Below are 18,126 nucleotides of genomic sequence, written 5' to 3'. Positions count from 1 at the left end.
AAGAAAGTTTTCCTAGAAAGGATAAAGTGAACGTAAGAATTACCGTAAAAAGATGTCCAAAGTGGTTGGGCGTCTACGAGCGGACGTAAATATAGATCTATCTTCATGGCAGGTCCCATTCCCATCTCATCACACAATGTTCGTGCAGCGTTTGTGAAGTAATAATCAAAGTCATGTAATTTGTTTGTTTGATTCATTCTCTAGCCGTACATACCGCTGACAAAACAACCATTTCACGCAACCTTTTTCCGACCGGCTTTCGGCAACCTCGACGAGGGCAACGAAGTGTACAATATCATCGTATTTATATAAAAACGTTAAGAGTTTTTTCTTCGTTCTCATTTTCAATTCAATTTATCCACACTCAAATGAGATTGAAGTTGACTGGTAGAGTGGAGGTTTGAACTTCGGACCTAACCGATTTCAAAACCTGTTTTTCGACACTGCTAGTGGCAGCTTTACAGTAGGAATGAATTTACGGGCACGCGGGATATGCGGTGGTGCACCATTAGCGATTGTTCACACTCAATATGAATATACATATACTTATATATAGTAATATTCTAACAAGCTACACGTACAATATGCAAACTACATTACTAAACAGTGTGAAAACTCCCCTACGTTGAAAGGTCCCACAAATGCGAACCCTAGCGCCCGATATGGTATGGAAATCATTACTCTTGTTTTTTGCTCTTGTTTGTTTGCTTCCCCCATGAAGCCCTTTGTCTCTGTCGTCTTACATCATTATTATCGTCTTAGGGGGCACCTGCTATCGATCTTTTCTTTCTGCAGCTTCTACACTCTTTTTTGTGTATGATTATTTTGTTATGAATTATGAATACATTTTTAACTGCTGCTGTATTCTCATAGCAGACGAACAACAACAACTAGTACAGTCGTAAAACACCGATGGCAAACGGTCAAGGAATTTATTTCCTAGGTGGAATAATATCAACGATGACTGTCTACGACAGGAAGTATAGATTAATCCGTTCCTCTGCTATTTGCACTCTTGCTTTCAATTGGCATTACATTGACTCGCTCATAATGAACCTCGCATCTGTGTTAACTGTAAGGAGGAGGATTTTCAGATAGTAGATTTGCAGAGAGATCTGCTCTCGTTTGAATCGACTTGCATGATTTGCTACGCCCATTAACAAGAAGACAAAAGGCCCTAAGGCCCGATGACCGTTTTTGCACGCTTTTCACTAATTCACTTTGTTTTGTTTTTATTGATCCTGCTGCTACGTATTACATTTGCATCATCATGTAGAAATCGTTCGACATAGAAGTATGTCACAAGCGACTGATGAAACAAGTAACAACTATCCGTTCAAATAATAATCAAATTATAACACAACACGAACATACATGTCCGATTATCTACCTAATAAAACAATACAACCGAGATAACAACTAGGAAAGAAACTGTCATGGTGTTGGGGAATTTGTATATTGCCACATGGTGATTGCATTTTCTTCCTGCTGTGTTGTTGAATGCGTACTGCCTGCACTAATTATGAATTCAACCATGAGTTCATTAGCAACCGCAGCTGGAAGTGAAATATTTGAGTGTGGTTTCGGGAACGATGCAGTGAAGGCTGCTCCACTCATTCTAGCACATGGGTTTCGAGGTTGGTATTATCCTGGGAAAAAACACGTGAGATTCAAACGGGTAGCGGCAAATGCCAGAAATAGCCTATATGCACAGGCAAGTTGCTAGAGAGGGAGCGAATCCGGCGGAATTGTTCTTGAAGCCTCTTGTGGCACTTCACTTCTCCATCCTTGCTGGCACCACTCGACCGAGGTCTGTTTGCTTAGATCTCGTAGTTGCGGAACTTGTTGACGACCTCGCTGGAGTTTTCCGAGCCCCATTCTCCCTTGCGGCCACCATAGTATAGCGCGGCCCCCCCCTCGGACGCGCGCCGATGGGCCGGGTTTGGTTGGGCGGCACTCAGGCCCGACGCGGACCCAGCCGCGCCGGTAGTCGAGCCGGCCGCACCGCCCTCCGGTAGCATGCGGTCCTTGGTTTTAGGGATGGCCCAGTGCATGCTCTGCTGAACGTGCTCCTTCATCCCGAGCCAGTTCTTGTAGCTGATCTGGATGCCACTGTTACGCCATTTGTCGTAGCTGGCCCGCTTCTCCGGGTCGCACAGGATCTCCTTCGCTTCCTGCGGGTAAAAATGGAAGAAAAAGAATTTGAGACTTGATACTCAATGTCAGGAAAATTTCAAAAAAATATCTCAATAAAAAAGTCACACAACTGTACTGGAATCTTGTAAAGTAAAATTGTTGGAAAGTTTTATAGATATTGAAACAAATATCATTTTGTCATTCAGTTTCAAATGGTTTACAATAACTATCTTATTTTGAAAAGAGCTGCCATGTCTATTCGTCAGCATCGATCAGGTTGCAAATAAAGCAAATAGCTGCAAATAAAGCAAACAAGTGCGTATCGCTTCTCTTGCACGGATAAGAACCGCAAAGTTAATGGATAAAACCAGCTTAAGGACGGACAAATGGGTCGGATGTTCCCGAGTGGTTGGTGGATGGTTTATCGTCCACTCTTCCTCTCTTGTCACCACACTTTCCCCGATTCGTAATCATTAGTCGTCATTACCTTCAGCTGTTGAAACTTGGCCTCGGACTCCTTGTCACCATCATTCTTGTCCGGGTGGTACTGCAGGGCAAGTATTTTAAACTCGGCCTGGATTTGGTCCACCTGTAATGGAGAAGAGAACAGAAGTTGGCACCGATGAGAAACGCAGCGTGTACGAACGAGAAAGAGACAGAAACAGAAAATGGGGCAAAGTGTGGGAGTATATAAACAACGTGTGTTGAGGTAGGGTGGGGACTTGAAAAAATAACCAACTCATCTTGTCATGTGCAGTGGCATTTAACCAGTCTCGGGGTTTCCCCTGATCAGCCCAGCAAATCCGCACTGTCCTCCACCATCAACACACAACCTCGTCCCATTTGTGCACATTCATTCATTCACCTTCTGGGATGGATCCCTCCGTGCGAAGGACCAAGAGGGTTCAGAAATAATTTATGTATAACCTATCCATGTCTGCCTATGCCTACACACCTATGGTGGCCCTATTCTGTGGGTCGTTCTTATATAAACCATGCATGGTACCTGCCATTTCCGACCCTTAATAACCGTTGTTGTGCGAAAAGTAGAACACGGGTAGTAGGAGAACGTGGTGTGGGGATAAAGTGTTTCAAATATTCTTCAACAATGAAAAAAGGAGGTGGTGAGGTTGGAAAAATCGGCTCACAGAACATGAATTTTACAAATGGCGGCTAATGTAAACTTCACATCGGCGCCAACGGGTTCAGGGTTGCAGTAACATGCATTTTGGTAGATGCAGAGCCGAAAAGAGGCATAAAAAACGAAGGAAAACCCACCAACTTACCCTTTAGGCAAGCTTCACGCTACCACCAAGCATAGTCTCTTGAGCAGAACAACGGCAAGTGGCAGGGCCGTGAAAACGTAACATTGAGATAGCAGCTGGACGGCAGCTGAAACGTAACATTGAGATAGCAGCTGGATGCAAGTATTCTCGATCCGAGAAAAATGTGTGCGTGTTTTGGTTGCATTCGCGCCACTTTTCACATGATGCCAAACGTTGGGGGGAGAAAATCCGGCCCAAGGGGAATCCCTCCCAGGGTCAGGTGATATCGATCATCGGAACAGCGTGATTCAGTAATGCTGTTTTGTTGCGTTTTGCGTAGTGAATTACTACTGGTGTCTGCGCATTTTCAAGTGTGACAGAGAACACCAGCATCTTCGTATGCTGAGTAGAATTGGGTCATACCGATGACATCCACATAGAACCTTTTTGTCAGTCAACATTTTTGGCTCTAGAGATTTGCATGAGAGCGATTGAAATTGAAGGAAATGTTCGAAATTTCGGTCCCATTTAATGACCACATATATCTCTGCTTCACCCTTTCAGATAGAATTGTCTGCAGCAAAGGTTAATTTTTTTTAATCACTATTTATCAAGGTGGAAAGCTATTCAACCGTTTTCGCACGCACGTGAAAGCTCGGATGTATTTGCTTCCTGCTAAAAACATACTTCTTGAGCAAACACTTATGATGGTTTTCAAACATTTCAAATTTCTTCTCTCTATCTTTTGCTTGCAAATTATTGTCTCTAATTGAATTGAGGTAGGACAACTGATACTTATTTAAGACGCTCTATAGATCATTATTTTGTTAAATGGGTACAACGTCAATGGAATGGAAGATGGTGACATTTAGTGAATGGGTGTCCCAGTGATCCTTAAAAGACGAGTAAGTGAGATAAGAGCATTCGAAAATTGTTATCCTTAGGTGGAAGAAAAAGGTCATAAGGTTGTAGAAAAGTGGAAAGCGCTAAGAGTGGCGGGAAATTTGGAAATGCGAAACGCGGCCTTACCGTGGACGTTTCGTTGCAGTTCAACATCGCGTACAGGTCCTCCTTCGAGTCGCGTTTGTACGCGAGAATTTCATCAACCCCGCTCATGGTTGCCCCTTTGTTGTCTGAGGGAATTTGGTTGCTGATTACCGCGTATGTGTGTTTACTGGTCGCTTCGCCAGGCGGGTGTTGATAGACGTGTGACGGGGTACGTCCAAGCTGGCCGCTTCCTGCCCGTTACTGCGCTTCACTCGTTGACGACGCACAGTGATAGTAATAATCTAGCGATACACGGCGTCAATGGCTAACCGACCAACTTTTGAGATTGGAAAAATAAATATATAAAAAAAAAATCAGCAATATATCAACCGAGTAAGCCCGGGATAAGGCCTAATCGCGGGGTAGCAAAATGTCATTTTGTGCTTATTGGCTCTAACAATACAACTATATCGAAATAAATAAATAAATAAGGAAACAAACCCACCCGAGTGCCTAAAGCAGGGGTCTAGACAAGGGTCTAAGGACAGAAAAGGACAAAGCCCTAATAAAGTACGATAATTAATGAATTTGTATTCATATTTTTGTTGATTACTATTGAATGTTTCTGTAAGTAATTTTTAAAACGCCAACTTTACACGCGAACGCACCCTACAGTTCTTTTTATAGTTGTTAAAACATCGTCTACCAAACATGGTAACAAGTTATCCTCTGACAGCTTCGCCAGTTTGCAACAAATATTTTATGTTGCTTTCCAACTTGTACAGATTCAAAATTACTCCAAAATAAAGAGTTCGTCTAAAGGATTATCAGCACCGGAGCGAGCCCGGTTTTTGATTTTTGGTTCCACTGGGCTATGGTGGGCTCTTGTGCAGGTGCACGGCACACAGATACACACACACACACATGCTAGCCCCCACGCACATACACTGACATATAACGACCTTCGCGAGCTGAAGTGGCGGGCATTTGGCGAACCCGCGAAACTTTCCCTTTTTTTTTTTGGTGTTGTTGCTTGTGACTTCGTTAACGCGCTTTGCGGTCCGGAACGTTTCCCTGTTCATAGTCGGTCGATATGTGCATGTTGTTGGCAGCGGGGTTTTTCTTCACTTAGGTGTTTCCTACCCCGTCCAAATCTCTTAATATTTCCCACCAAGCAGCTGACGGCTGCTGCTGTATGCTGAAGTGCGGCAAAATGTCGTTCGCTTGACTTTGACGAGCGGTTTGATTGGGTGGTTGCCTGCATCGCTGCTGGCTGGCTGGATAGCTTCGGGTATTTTTTGGTTGAGTGTCCGTTAGGCAGGGGACTAGCGCGTAGAGATTGTTATTCTTTTGGATTTTAAAATAAATCTAATCGCCGTAATGCGTGCTTACCCACAGCTCGCACGTACACACTCGCAAAAGGCTGATCGACGAGGTCAATCGAAGAGAACAACAATTCAACACTGGGCCGCCCTTTTTCCTGGGCTCCACACAACGCAACAACACACAGTCGACCTCCGAAAAAACGGCCTTGCACCGCACTGCACACCGCACTGCAGCAAGCGCCTTGTGAGATGCACTGCAAGTGAATGTTGTGTTGATATGTATGCGTGTCTGGGTCTGTGTACCGTTGCTGCGCTATTGCTCGACTGTTAGGAACACCGAAACTGAACCGACCTCTAAGCCCGACTGTAGCCAACGACCGACTGAACCGCACTCTGGAGCTCACACAGCTCAGGACAACCAGCGCGACCCGAGCCAGCGGCATCAGCAGGCTCCGATCCCAGTGTTCGCGCGAGGAGCGAGGGCAATGGGAGGTGCGCGCGGGCCATTATCGTTTCATCTCCAGCAAGAGCCGCGAGTGGGGCTTGCTGGCTGGTCCGACGCGGAAGCGTGGTGCTCCAGCACGACGGCCCGCGCGCAGCAGCCTCGAACCCGCGGCCGTAAGCGATCGATGAGCCGAAGGTATGAGTAATCGTGCTCTTCGTTCGGTGGGCACGCGAGAGCGCACACACCATGGTCGTGAGGTTGGTGCAAAAGTACCGTCCGGATGTGACACACTTCATTAACTACATCGACTGCCGTCAAAAAGCTATCCACGCTGAAGCCTAGGTTCAGCGGTAGAGGATGTGTTAAGCAGCACAAAACAGAAAAACTGTTTTAATTCGGTCTTGCTTGCCACGCATCAGATACAATGCGGATAATCTGCTACCGCCGAAATAAGGACACATCCTTTGGAACGCGTATGATTCCGTACAGACACAAAGTAGGAAATGATAGTGGAGTCTAATAAACAAACTAAAACCATTCGGTTGAGGACTATATAGCTATCTGCGATTCACAAACTTTGCCCCATAGTTAGTCTGGTATAGTGACATCATCGCCCCAATACAGTTAGAGATTCACAAGATAATTTAAATAGCAAGGTTAATTTGTTACCGAATTCGATTTACCTTAACGTAAATTATGTTTATGGATACCACACATGCACTCTCTCGTTCACGAGCTTATCAGCTAGCGTTTTGTGTGTGCTAAGGCCATCATGTAAAGTACGCTCTTAAATTAAGAAGATGCTTCACCTACGATGAACACAACAAAAGAAATATAATTCTTAAGGCCTTTCGCATATATGGTTTATCTTGTACGGAGGATTCTTCGGGAATCCTAACGTTTGCAAGCTAATCTGATACAAAATATCTCTTTTAATGGCAAGCTATCTGTACTATATCAAAAGATTTTATAGAAAAAATTACATTGAGTGTTTGTAGGAATCATTAAAGATTGCTTTAGCAAGAATTTTATACAATTCTTTCGCTTGCCTCATGCATCCAAAACCAACTGTGTTCTGGTAGGAAAACAATTACTTCCACACTTCTTTCGCGTGGCCCGTGCATCCAAAACCAACTGTGTTTCGGTAGGAAAACAAGAAATTCCTATCGATTGTCGTCACAAGCAAGCGTTTCGTATTGTTATTCTACTGTTGGTACACAACAGGTTTACCTACGTTTAACAGTTCTCGTGCCAAGTTTATGCGGTGAAATTGTTGAACGTAAATTCAAAGTATTTCCCCTTATAATTGCTTACGCTGCCCACGCGGTTTGCTCTCGTTGCGCTGTTTGTACTATTTTAGCAAACTTTGGAGGCTGGGTTCGGCCGCAACGGAAAGAAAAAACTGTCCAATTCACCAGAAGCAAGACCGAGCGAAAGAAAATAAAACATCAAAGAAAACATTCGTGCATTGCTGAAATACTTCGATCGGTTTGCATGTCGGCTGAAATCAAATCAATGGAATTGTTAGTCACACTGTTCAGGGGGCCCCAAAAGTGCCGAAAGTTACGCCTGGCTTGATGGAAGGCCAGGTTTAGATCTAATTACTTTTTAATATTACAATTTTTACCCGTAAGTAAGACATTGTCATTCAGCAAATTGGATGTAGTCAGGATCAGCGTGATGGGCAATTGGATTTGTTCGCTCACAGATTATTACTGTGCAGTTGATTAATTTTTCCAAGTGATAGTGTCAGCCACAGGTACTCTAGTGGGCAATGGCATGTAACCATCATCTCGTGTTTGTGTTCTACAGGCTGAGGTTCAGTGAGGGAGAATTTACATCTCAGCAACTCCGAAAAGTGCATCGGTAATTCTTTACTGAACTTCGAACATATTTTAATTGAAAAAAAAAAATAAAATTCCTCGGTACGTGCCACAACTAAGTTTCGAAAGCACAGCACTGTCCATTAAATTACCTGCACTTAAAAGGTTAAAAGTGCTACCTACATGCACAAATAACGGGTCCTTCATTCGCACATTTCATTCGTTTCAAGACCCAACCAAGCTTTTCAAAACCATCGCTTCGTGTTCATCCGTACGAGGAATCATAAAACCAGCCTGCCGTAGCTGGATAGCTTTTCACTCAGCATCCCTGCAGCATCTCCGCCCCGGTGGCCACATCCCAAGTTTTAAAAATAGCCATATTTAACAATCTTCAAACCATCCAACTGTTCTCAGCCTCCCACGGCTACGGATTCCAGAAGCGCACGTTCCTGGATGTCTTTTATCCTTTTTTGCGCTCGGTTTTGAACCCGTTTCCCTTTTTCACCGAGCAGAGTAGAGAGATGCCATAATACTCTGCTAGTGTGTGATGGTGTGTTTGTGTCTACCCATTTCTTTTTCTCTCGCGTAATACACCGACAGGACCCTACGAAATGAGCCTCCATATCATGACGAACCCAATAATATCGGCCGTTTCGAAAATGGCCAGTCCCGACTAGCTGGATGGACGGAGAAGTATAACCAATTATGCATCGACAACGTATGGTGTATGGTTCTAATCCTTGTGTTCTAGAAACAAGTTCAACACCCGCCACTTTTCAATATGGGGCCCTGTTCCTTGGCCTATGTACGACTAACTAACCTAGAGCTGATGGTTAGTCAGCAGATTTCGGGAACTTGTATCCACTGCGTGTCAATGCATCACTCACGTCCCCATCATCATCATCATCATCATCATCATCATCATCATCATCATCATCATGAGTAACATCGTTCTCGTCTCCATCGGTATGTTAGTTTGCTATCCGACACCCGAACAGCCATCAGTTATTTCCCCCGTTTTCCATCGTTAAACGTTGTAGCGCTAGAATGAAGTTTTTATCGATGGCCTGCCGACTAACGGTGGCCTTACAGGTGGGCAGTCCGGCCCACGTTCTCTATGACTACTTAATATACTTCCTTCCTGCTTTTGGGTGTTCTAATCCTTCCGACACATTCTATCATTTACCACTATCAATGGTGATGTTTGCAGCGGGGGAACGCGGTGATTGGAGGCGGGGTGGATTTTCATTTCTTTTCTGGTTTTCCATTTGCAGGACGTTTTCCTCCATACCCGATGTACGAGGGATGTTCCAGAAGTATCTGACGGGACGTTTAGTGGGCTGATTTAAAATGAAAATGAAGAAAATGTCGAAATGCCGTCGGTGAGTACTTCAGCTGAAGATGTGGGTTCTTTAGCTCTACAGTAGAAATAGTTAATTGGGGTAAGGTCCAGCTATCACATAATAGGATAATGCTGTCTTTCGAAGCATATTTATGCTCAAAGTACAAGTTTCGTGAAATGTTATCCCATCATTTAATAAGATTTCTCCAAAAGGTCAAGGACTGCCGAAACTACCCTCGTGAGTTATCCAAAAGCTGAACCTTTGCTCGTCTGCTCTCGTTGTGTGTGTATTTTATTGACAGTGAAACCACGCCGAAGACGTTCGACTTTCTTAGTCCCATTTTTAGAACTATACCACGGGGAGTTGCGTGTCGCGCCCACATGCTCCCAGCATCAGCAAACACATCTCTTTAGGGTCCACCAGTAGGACTACTGGAGTAAGAACGGAAAAACGGATACCTGACCGAACCAGCCCAACCGTGATGAGTGATGCCGTTAAAAAGGGAGTTGGTGAACCTTTTGCTTTGACACGGAATTTGCGGGAAGAGAAGAGCAGATGTGAACGGGTTTGGAGCCCTCAGTTCTCCATCACTCGCTTCTTTCTTTCGGTCTCTTGTGAAAGCAATTGGAACGTTCTAGTGATCGATATTTATTCGCTACTTCTGGCGCTACTTCTCGTACGGTAGACCGTCGCCAGTTTTTGCCTACCGACTAGAAACCGTTTTCCAACTAGTTATGGAACTGGTAATGGATTTTCACATTCGGAGTTTTTTTTTTGGATGGGTTTTAAAGCAGCCTTTTCAACCACTGTTGCAATGAAAGGAAATTTCATTTGATGACAGAAAATTTTGTGTCCTCAAAGATTCTTCGAGATCAATTTTCGAACATCGTCGAAAGCTCAACAGGTAATATGGTAAGGGTATCCTTACTCCATGCTTGTAGAGTTCCAAATACTGCATGGACTAGTTTATAGTTTCTAGTTGTATATTACGGACCTTAAAAATTCCACCCTGTACTTGAGAATGTTTTTATGTAAACTTATACACATCTCCGTGGCTTCAAGAGTATCGAGTTCGTTTCGTGTCTATCACGTGACCAACGAAACTAGATTGTTTTAAATACTAGAAAGGGGTCATGCCCGAATGCTTTCGGGTAGTCAATTTGATCGATGTTTGATGGTAGCGTGCGAATAGTAGTAACCATAACTAACGGTCAAAATTTAAACACTTATCCTTAGATTCGGAAAAGTTTGAAATGTTCGAGATAGCACATTTGTTCTTGTACCTCAGGGTCTTGTATTTTGTTTCGTTGAAAACAAGTTTAACAAATAACCTACAGGGAGCCCACTATAGGTTCATATCTTAGTGACCTGTGCCACTCGATGATGTACGTACGCAACAGTATAGCATTCAAGTTTGAGCTGCTGCGACCGACAACAGATTCTTCACCACCTCAACCACTCTTCAAGTCCTGCTCTCGGCTATGCGATTTGCAAAGAACAAAGAGCTTCGTTAAATTCCGACAAAGCAAGCGAACGAGCGAGTTCGCGAGCGCGCGCGCGCGTCCTCTGGCGTACCAGAAATTCACCGACCGGTCGTCGTAGCGCGGTGGAAAGGGGTGGAAATGTGGCGATTGCACCCTGGCAAGGACATGCGGTCGAAACTGAAACCGAAACACTCCGCTATGGGTAATCCCACCACAGCGACCCCCGCCAGTTCAACGGTACTTGGGATGACATTGACTAATTGATCGAATTAAAAATAGTTTTATTTATCTTCCTTGTACGGGGTGTGAAGAAAGCGGTCGACATTGACACCTTTTTCAGCATTTCTTCGCTGCTTCAACACGACCGGAAGCTGTTTGCAATTAAAAATGTCAAAGTCGCAACCGCAAGCAGCACAAAGGGCTGGAAAAAACATCCGACCTTCAAGATGTTTCGCCCACCGTTCCTAGCATGGACAAAGATGTGTTGTATGATCTGCATTGTAACGGTGAGGATCAAAGGAGTAGCAGTGGGGAAGGCATGGTTCCGGGTTGTGGAGAACGCAATTGGAAAATGGAAACAAAAAATACGCTTGCCACCAGCAAATAAAGAAAGCGCTGCAAGCTGGGAAAACAATAAACAAGGGCAAAACATGGGAAACACAACGGAATGGAGTTACGGGCACCAGCAAGGATGTTCAAGATGCGGTGTGGCGTATATGTGCTATCTTTTCTTATCATCTCTTCTCTTCCAACATCCTCCCTCTTGCCAAGGTCTGCGGCGACACGTCAAAACCAGTGTTTGCAATTCGCAAGCTAAATCTCGACCGTGAGTAATGCCAGGAAAAACACCCCCGGAAGGTCATTCGATTTTGCGCGCCCACAGGGAAATCGTGGAAGATAAGGCGCCTCCATCGACGCCGAAGCGAGGGTCACACGCAGGCATTCCGAGTTGGAAGTGAAAAAAACAACGAGCAAAAAGCAATCAAATTAAGAAGCCATCCGAGACAAGTGGAGCGGGCAGAAATGAAGAAACGGTGTAGATCACCAGACAAGGCACACGAAGGAAATTGTGCGCCTGGAAATATCGGGTAGAAGGAACAAAAACAAAATACCTTGCGGAAAATCTTAGCCCCACCGGATGCGGATAAGCATGAAAGCTGCAGATGGAAAATCGCCGACCCGACCGGATTAGGGAAGTTTAGCCAGACCCACGCAGGCGGGTGGTTTTTTTCCCTATCCCTCCTCCCAAAGGGGGTGTTGGGAGGAAAAAAGGAAAAACTTGCGCTAAGTATCTGCGAAATAATGCCTGTCGGTGCTCGGTTGCCTTTGGAGAACTTGCTTTTCATTATTTGCTCGACTCGTGTCTGTGTCTTTCGGTGTGTCATGTGCTTTCCTCCATCCAACTAACACCCCGTTCCTCCTTCTGCTGGTCTTGGCTTTACCGTTCCCCACGCTTAAACAAATCAATTTGCACTGAGGGTACTATTTGCGCTTTGCACACAGAGGCGCACCCCATTCTATGTATTTATGTAGAAAATGAAAATATCACCATATCACTGTGCGTTTGAGTATGTGTGTGCTATTCACTCTCTATCGTTACATTTTTCTCTTTTTCTCTGACTTTTCACTGCCTCTCATGGTTGAGTTTTCTCTGTAAACCGTATTTCCTTTTTCCATCAACATAGACGTTTTGTATCAGGGCTGGCAAACTAGTTCCTCGTAGGAGGATTAGTTATAATATAAAGGTTTCATTTTCATTTTATACATACAAAATTACGTTTCGTTAAACATCGCAATACTTCCTTTATCGCAGCAAATTTAAGGTAGTCATGATGTGATCGCGTTCGACACACTTGGCTAAAAATCCTCTACTTTCAAATCATTTTCAAGCTGGGCGATTTTCATCATCCCAAAACGCTACAGGTGCTATCCCTGTCCGTTTGCTCTTGCCCGGTTGTGGATGTACCTCCCGCATTTTCCCACGGACTCTCACGCATTTTTGCAAATATAACCCCTTTCGCTCGAGTTGACCCACCGTTACCCCTTACACGTCCGTGCACGCAAACAAGTATAAATATCGTGCATGTTAAGCAAATAGAGTAGTTAGTGTTTAGAGAAGAGGCAGAAATCACTGACAGGCCTTGGGTGGGCGAACGAATAGACAAACCATGCAACTACCAAAGGAAAGGTTCTTAACGTCCCTGCTGTCGTAGGATTTGCATGTACACGCAGATATCCTCGATGTAATTTGCACGTACATAAAAAATACAACAAGATGTAGAATATGAATACTGGGGTTGGAGCTGGAGTGTGGACATTGAGTGGCAGGGAGAGGACACGAGGAGCATGTCAGAGACAAACGTATTTCGCGCGCGCGCGTGTGTGTATGCGCGCATTTATCGTGGTGCTTTTTCCATGGTGACGTCCGTATTGGACGGTAGATGAGTTATGGAAAATTTCCAACCGATTTAACATTAATCCACTCTCGCCTACCCCGCTTTCCTGCAACCACCTACCGGACCAGCCCGACGCACCAGACACACGCAGCCGCCAGTTTTTTGTCCGCACACAGACCCTGACGCTTTTTTCTTTCCTTTATTTTTAATTTGAGGTAGTAAAGTTTATTCTTTGTATTATTCGTGCGAAAATCCGTGTTAATAGGCAGCGGACGGTAGGTAGACTACAGGGGCGGGAGGAGTTCGAAGTAAAATGGCGGAGAAAAAAACAATCTTCCGACCGAGCACCGACGGAAATGGGAGTAAACCTTTTCAATTACGGCGAAAGAGTTTCAGGAAGTAATTCAACGGAATTTCTTTTTATTTTATCGTTTGGAAAAGGCTGCTTAAGGAATGATTTGGGGTCAGTATATTTTTCGAATGCAAATGCTAGGAAGTCCTCGTATCAATTCTCCGCAATGAACTCAATCACCGATTACCATCCAGAGATCGTCGCGACGACAAGAGATGTCGCTAGCTCCTCAGACAACGGCTGTTCGTCGGTTTTTACTTTTATTTATTTATTTTCCCACTCCTCCCACAATGATCGCATCCACTCGGTGGGGGGAGGGTGGGTATATGTTTATGCCTTGCTGAGCACACAGCGCGCGCCATATTTCGTCACAATTATTTGTGCCGCCACACAAGCAATCCTGCACACACAATCATAAGTACACGCACACAATGTGCGAGCGATCGTTGGTCGCGTTTTTCATCTAGCACATTATTACAAAGCAACCGTTTTTGCTCGTACGTTACACGCAACAAGAGGAAAATCTCGATTCGGAGGAAGTTTAGCGCCAGCTGGGAACAGGGAAACGCGAATCTTGCGCGAAGGGTTACGCGACTGTGTAGGTTGTGAAAATCGCGACCAGCAACTAAACATAGGATCTTTGATACACACAGGTCATCGTCAAGGAGGAGCGCCATATCATGACTAGGTATAATTACTAGTCGTGAGTTCGATTCTCGGTGGTCACTGTTTTGACAGACAGGTTTGATAATAGGATAGTAATAGTAGAAATTCGAAAGGCCAATCATCAAACCAATTCGAAACGAAGCAAAGGTTTGCTATATTTTATTATAACTGAAGTTTAATATATAACTTTGTTATTTAAAAATTATGGACATATAATGAACAATGCTTTCTGCGATTACTTCACGCTTCTTCTTAAATTTGGCGCAGGTGCACTGCGATATAGCCTTTTCGCGTCTAGAAAAGTATCTTTACTTACTTAAAACTTTACTTTAAAAAGCGACTCTAGGGATTTGAACCTACAATGCGCTGGTCGAGTTCAAGAGAGAACCTATTACCATAGAGCGCGTTCTCACACAATTTAGATCTCACTCCACATTTCACCCTTGTTATTGTGGATGCACTTCAACTGACGTGGGTCCTTGAGGAAGCAAACTCAAAATGTTTTTGGTGAATTGTTGGTTTTTTTACAACTGTAGTCTTTCAAATAATCAAGTCTTTCTTTCAACAAGTTTTGCTTGTAATCTACGGGTATTACTGTTCCAATCAATGTATTTTTCTGCGTGCTGCAAACGATTAGCGCCACCGGTCAAAAGGTTTGCTTGTGCCCCAGGTTGGGGAAGAGGTTTAAAATCTCGGGTTCGGTGCGACTCAGTTTTCCCAAACAACTGTATTTTACCCTCTCTCGCTCTTTTTCGAACCAGATGAACGAAACAGTGCTCGAACTGAAGATCGATTTCATTTCAAAGCTGCTCCCCCCTAGTGATCCTAACCTCCTTGTTTGGACCCACCAAGCCACCGGTGTTCTGCGCGGCCAGTGCGCATTCGCACACACCATTCACACGCGACTTGTGAGAACGAGAAGACGGCGCCGGATGTGGCGTACCGCTCCTGTTCGCGCCGATGCGGTACTGACGCTCCCGATGGGCCCGATCGGCGCTGCGAACGGCTGTATGACACGGTCGCGCCGGCAGTGTGTGCCGTAGTCCCGCCCCGGTGCCAGAGCAGAGTCCGGCCATAGCGTAGCAGTGTGGTTGCAGCTGCAGCTTCCGTGTGAGGTTCAGAAAAGTCGTGCGCGCGGTAAACCCCGTGTAGATTTTCTACTCGCTCGAAAACGTTGCCAGAGTAGCACAGTGTCCGGAAAACCGAAACCATCGTTTGACTCGATCGCTACATTGGACTGTCGGTCGTCGGAATATTGACCCAACACACCCTGTTCGTGTGCAGCCATTTTTGTTGTTGCCCTTGTGTGGGACGGTGGTGGATCAGCTTGTTAACGTAGATCGTACTACTCTATATTTCTATGTCTAGACGTAGATTCTCGATCAGTCCTGTATTTCCAGTGCTACATTGAAACGTACACATCCTTTCGATCTTTCGCTCGCTCTCCTTTCTCTCCTCCTCTCTACTTTTGTTTTTTTTACATCAAATACACACAAACACACACACACACACATACACACACATACATAAACACACTCACACACACACACAGACCTGTTATACTCAGTTAGTGATAAAGCTTATCAACGCATCACGTGTACCGATCCTGTATTGGCGGGTCGATTTTTTACGAACTCTATCAAACACTGTGGCTAAAAAAAAACGCATACACATTCGCAACAGTAACACGCGCTCGCACGCATACGCACTACGCAATAGTTCCTTTCGAGTAATAATAATATGCATTAGGAAAATTCGTTGCGTTTGGAGGAAAAATGATTTTCTAACGTTATTAAGAGCACAGCATGAATCTTGGGGTGGGTTTTCAACCCGTGACGTGAGATTAAGGTACGCACGTATGAAGCAAGAAAAAAGAGAGAGAGAGAGAGAGAGAGAGAGAGAGAGAGAGAGAGAGAGAGAAAAAGAGGGAGAGAATCGAAATAATTTTAAAAAAAAAGAAAATACGTAATTATCGCGGATCGAGCATGTCGGAGCTATATGGGACAAGCAAAGGGAGAAGGAGAGAAGATCAAAAGACTTCAGAAATAAGATCGTATAGTGAGCGAGAGTTTGGTGATGGTTTTCTTGAACCGTTTGCTCAAGTTTCAACCACCTTCCCGTCGTGTGGTGTGGAGCACACATGTAGTTTTAATTTGTTAGGTGCGCGAATAGGTTTCAGGATTGAACGCTTTCTCCGAAGATACATTGTTACGGTCATTACAACCGCGTGAAGAGTATTTTTTGGTTTTTTCGTGTGTGGCGGTATGTAAATGTGCGTATGTATGTGTGCCTGTGCGTGTTGCCTTACCCATCTTGTCAATCCCGTGTCGTGTTCCGACCGTAATAAGAATTAGAAAATATAGGGTGAAAAACAATTAAATTAAATATAGTTCGGTTTGGCGATCGTTCTGCTGCCGGCAGGGCCAAATAATTAGCGCAACAATTAGTAGAAAAGCTGAACCGATCACCAGTCACCGAGGCTTGCCAGATATGCCAGGCTTTAAATAGACACCGGACATTTCCAGGTGGCGCCCACCGTGACGGCATTTGCCACGAGCCATACGGTTACTCCTCACTATCAAAATCTAACCGGGAACCCGACATCCCCAGCGAACCACCAAACCGAATTGATCACCGCTCTACTGCTGTTATCGATACTGTATTGAAGTGTGCGTGTATGTGTATGTGTGCGAATGTACGTGTGCTCTTAGTTCTTGATCTTGTGCATTCGTTTCATGTTCAGTAGACCAGCGTACGAAGGGGAGCGACTATGTGCGACTTTTTTCCATTTTTTTCTTTCTTTCTGTTTTACTCTCCTTCACCCCATGAATCTCCGAATGTTTAGCACCACACTGTTTCCGAAGCGACAAACGAAGGCGAGATTTTTCGAGATAATGCGACACGCATCAACCCCGTGTTGCGCGAAAAGTTGGGGGAAAATTTCGCCTTTATGTAACATATATATTTTCTAACGACGTTTTTGCGGCAACAGCGGCATAGAAAACGGAACTCTATTACGCAGGCCACGAGGGACAATTTTCCAGTTTTGCTCCTGCATACGATCTTTTCGATGCGTCAGAAGTTTTTCTTCGGTTCGGACATTCAGTTGCGAGATTTTTTGAACGTCATAATATCCAGCGCGGAACATGCGTGTTTTGTTGTTTGAAGTTTTTCCTTCATCTCTGAAGGATCTCGAAAGCGGGTATGCGGGCGGGAAAAACGGGTGATCGAGTTTGTAGGGGAAGGCGAGTAAGAGAGAGAAAGAGAGATAGATAGAAAGTGACTGGACGATAGAGACGGAAGTATTCGGTGGTACCCTTAAGCGCCACACAACCTAGCGGCCAGTGTCTCTGTATATATAAATAATACGTACATTTATGTATATATATATATACACAGCCGCACACACATAATACTTACTCCGGGTGTTAAAAATAGAAATTGAACTGATTTTAAGCCGATTTAATTTCCAATTATGGCCGAAACGTACGAGGAGTACGAGGAGACGCACCATGTCACCAGAAAGTCCGTGACCACCTTCAAGATCGAGGAAGTAAGTAAGGAAGTTTGTTATTCTTTTTCTGCCAAAACCCCTACCAGCGAGTCCCAGCTTGCCTTGCTTCTTATCCTCTTCCCCACCCCTTTTGCCGCGGGCTAGGTTGCAACTGCAACTGCGACGGACAGCTGCCACCCGTACTTCATAGCCCCGCAGTCAGAAGTCACGTTCACCGATTGCGCACTTTGTAGCCGCATAGTACTTTGGTGATGTGTGGTATATTTATTGTGAAACGCCCCCGCCACGCTCGAAACGAGGTATTACAGTGGACACGCCTGTACGGTGGACCACACTGCGTCTGTTGACTTTTCAATATAGTTGCTGCTCGAGGTTCTTCGTTTTGTTTTT

The 18,126-nt window shown here is 44.6% G+C and overlaps 2 protein-coding genes across 7 annotated transcripts in view; one reads left to right on the top strand and one right to left on the bottom strand.

Moving 5' to 3' along the window:
* Positions 1 to 894: 894 nt before the first annotated feature.
* The window catches only part of LOC131269253 (J domain-containing protein), a 21,590-nt gene continuing 4,358 nt past the window's right edge, over positions 895 to 18,126 (bottom strand). Inside the window, exons 1-4 of one of the 6 annotated variants that reach the window (XM_058271595.1) lie at positions 5,781 to 6,075; positions 4,431 to 4,725; positions 2,624 to 2,725; positions 895 to 2,174 (exon numbers count right to left, since the gene is read on the bottom strand). In XM_058271595.1, the coding sequence (XP_058127578.1) occupies positions 1,821 to 2,174; positions 2,624 to 2,725; positions 4,431 to 4,517 (543 nt within the window). In that variant the 5' untranslated portion in view covers positions 4,518 to 4,725; positions 5,781 to 6,075 and the 3' untranslated portion in view covers positions 895 to 1,820. Of the gene's footprint in view, positions 2,175 to 2,623; positions 2,726 to 4,430; positions 4,726 to 4,893; positions 4,915 to 5,334; positions 5,368 to 5,531; positions 5,666 to 5,780; positions 6,076 to 18,126 lie in introns of those variants that run through there. The other 5 variants (XM_058271599.1, XM_058271600.1, XM_058271598.1 and 2 more) reach the window with 5 other exon arrangements.
* The window catches only part of LOC131269252 (tropomodulin), a 21,253-nt gene continuing 20,824 nt past the window's right edge, over positions 17,698 to 18,126 (top strand). Inside the window, exon 1 of the mRNA XM_058271592.1 lies at positions 17,698 to 17,775. Within this exon, the coding sequence (XP_058127575.1) occupies positions 17,698 to 17,775 (78 nt within the window). The remainder of the gene's footprint in view (positions 17,776 to 18,126) is intronic.

This window comes from Anopheles coustani, chromosome X (assembly GCF_943734705.1).
Source record: "Anopheles coustani chromosome X, idAnoCousDA_361_x.2, whole genome shotgun sequence".
NCBI lineage: Eukaryota > Metazoa > Arthropoda > Insecta > Diptera > Culicidae > Anopheles > Anopheles coustani.
The sequence above is the reverse complement of the archived record's forward strand: the minus strand, read 5'-3'. Positions and strand labels throughout refer to the sequence as shown.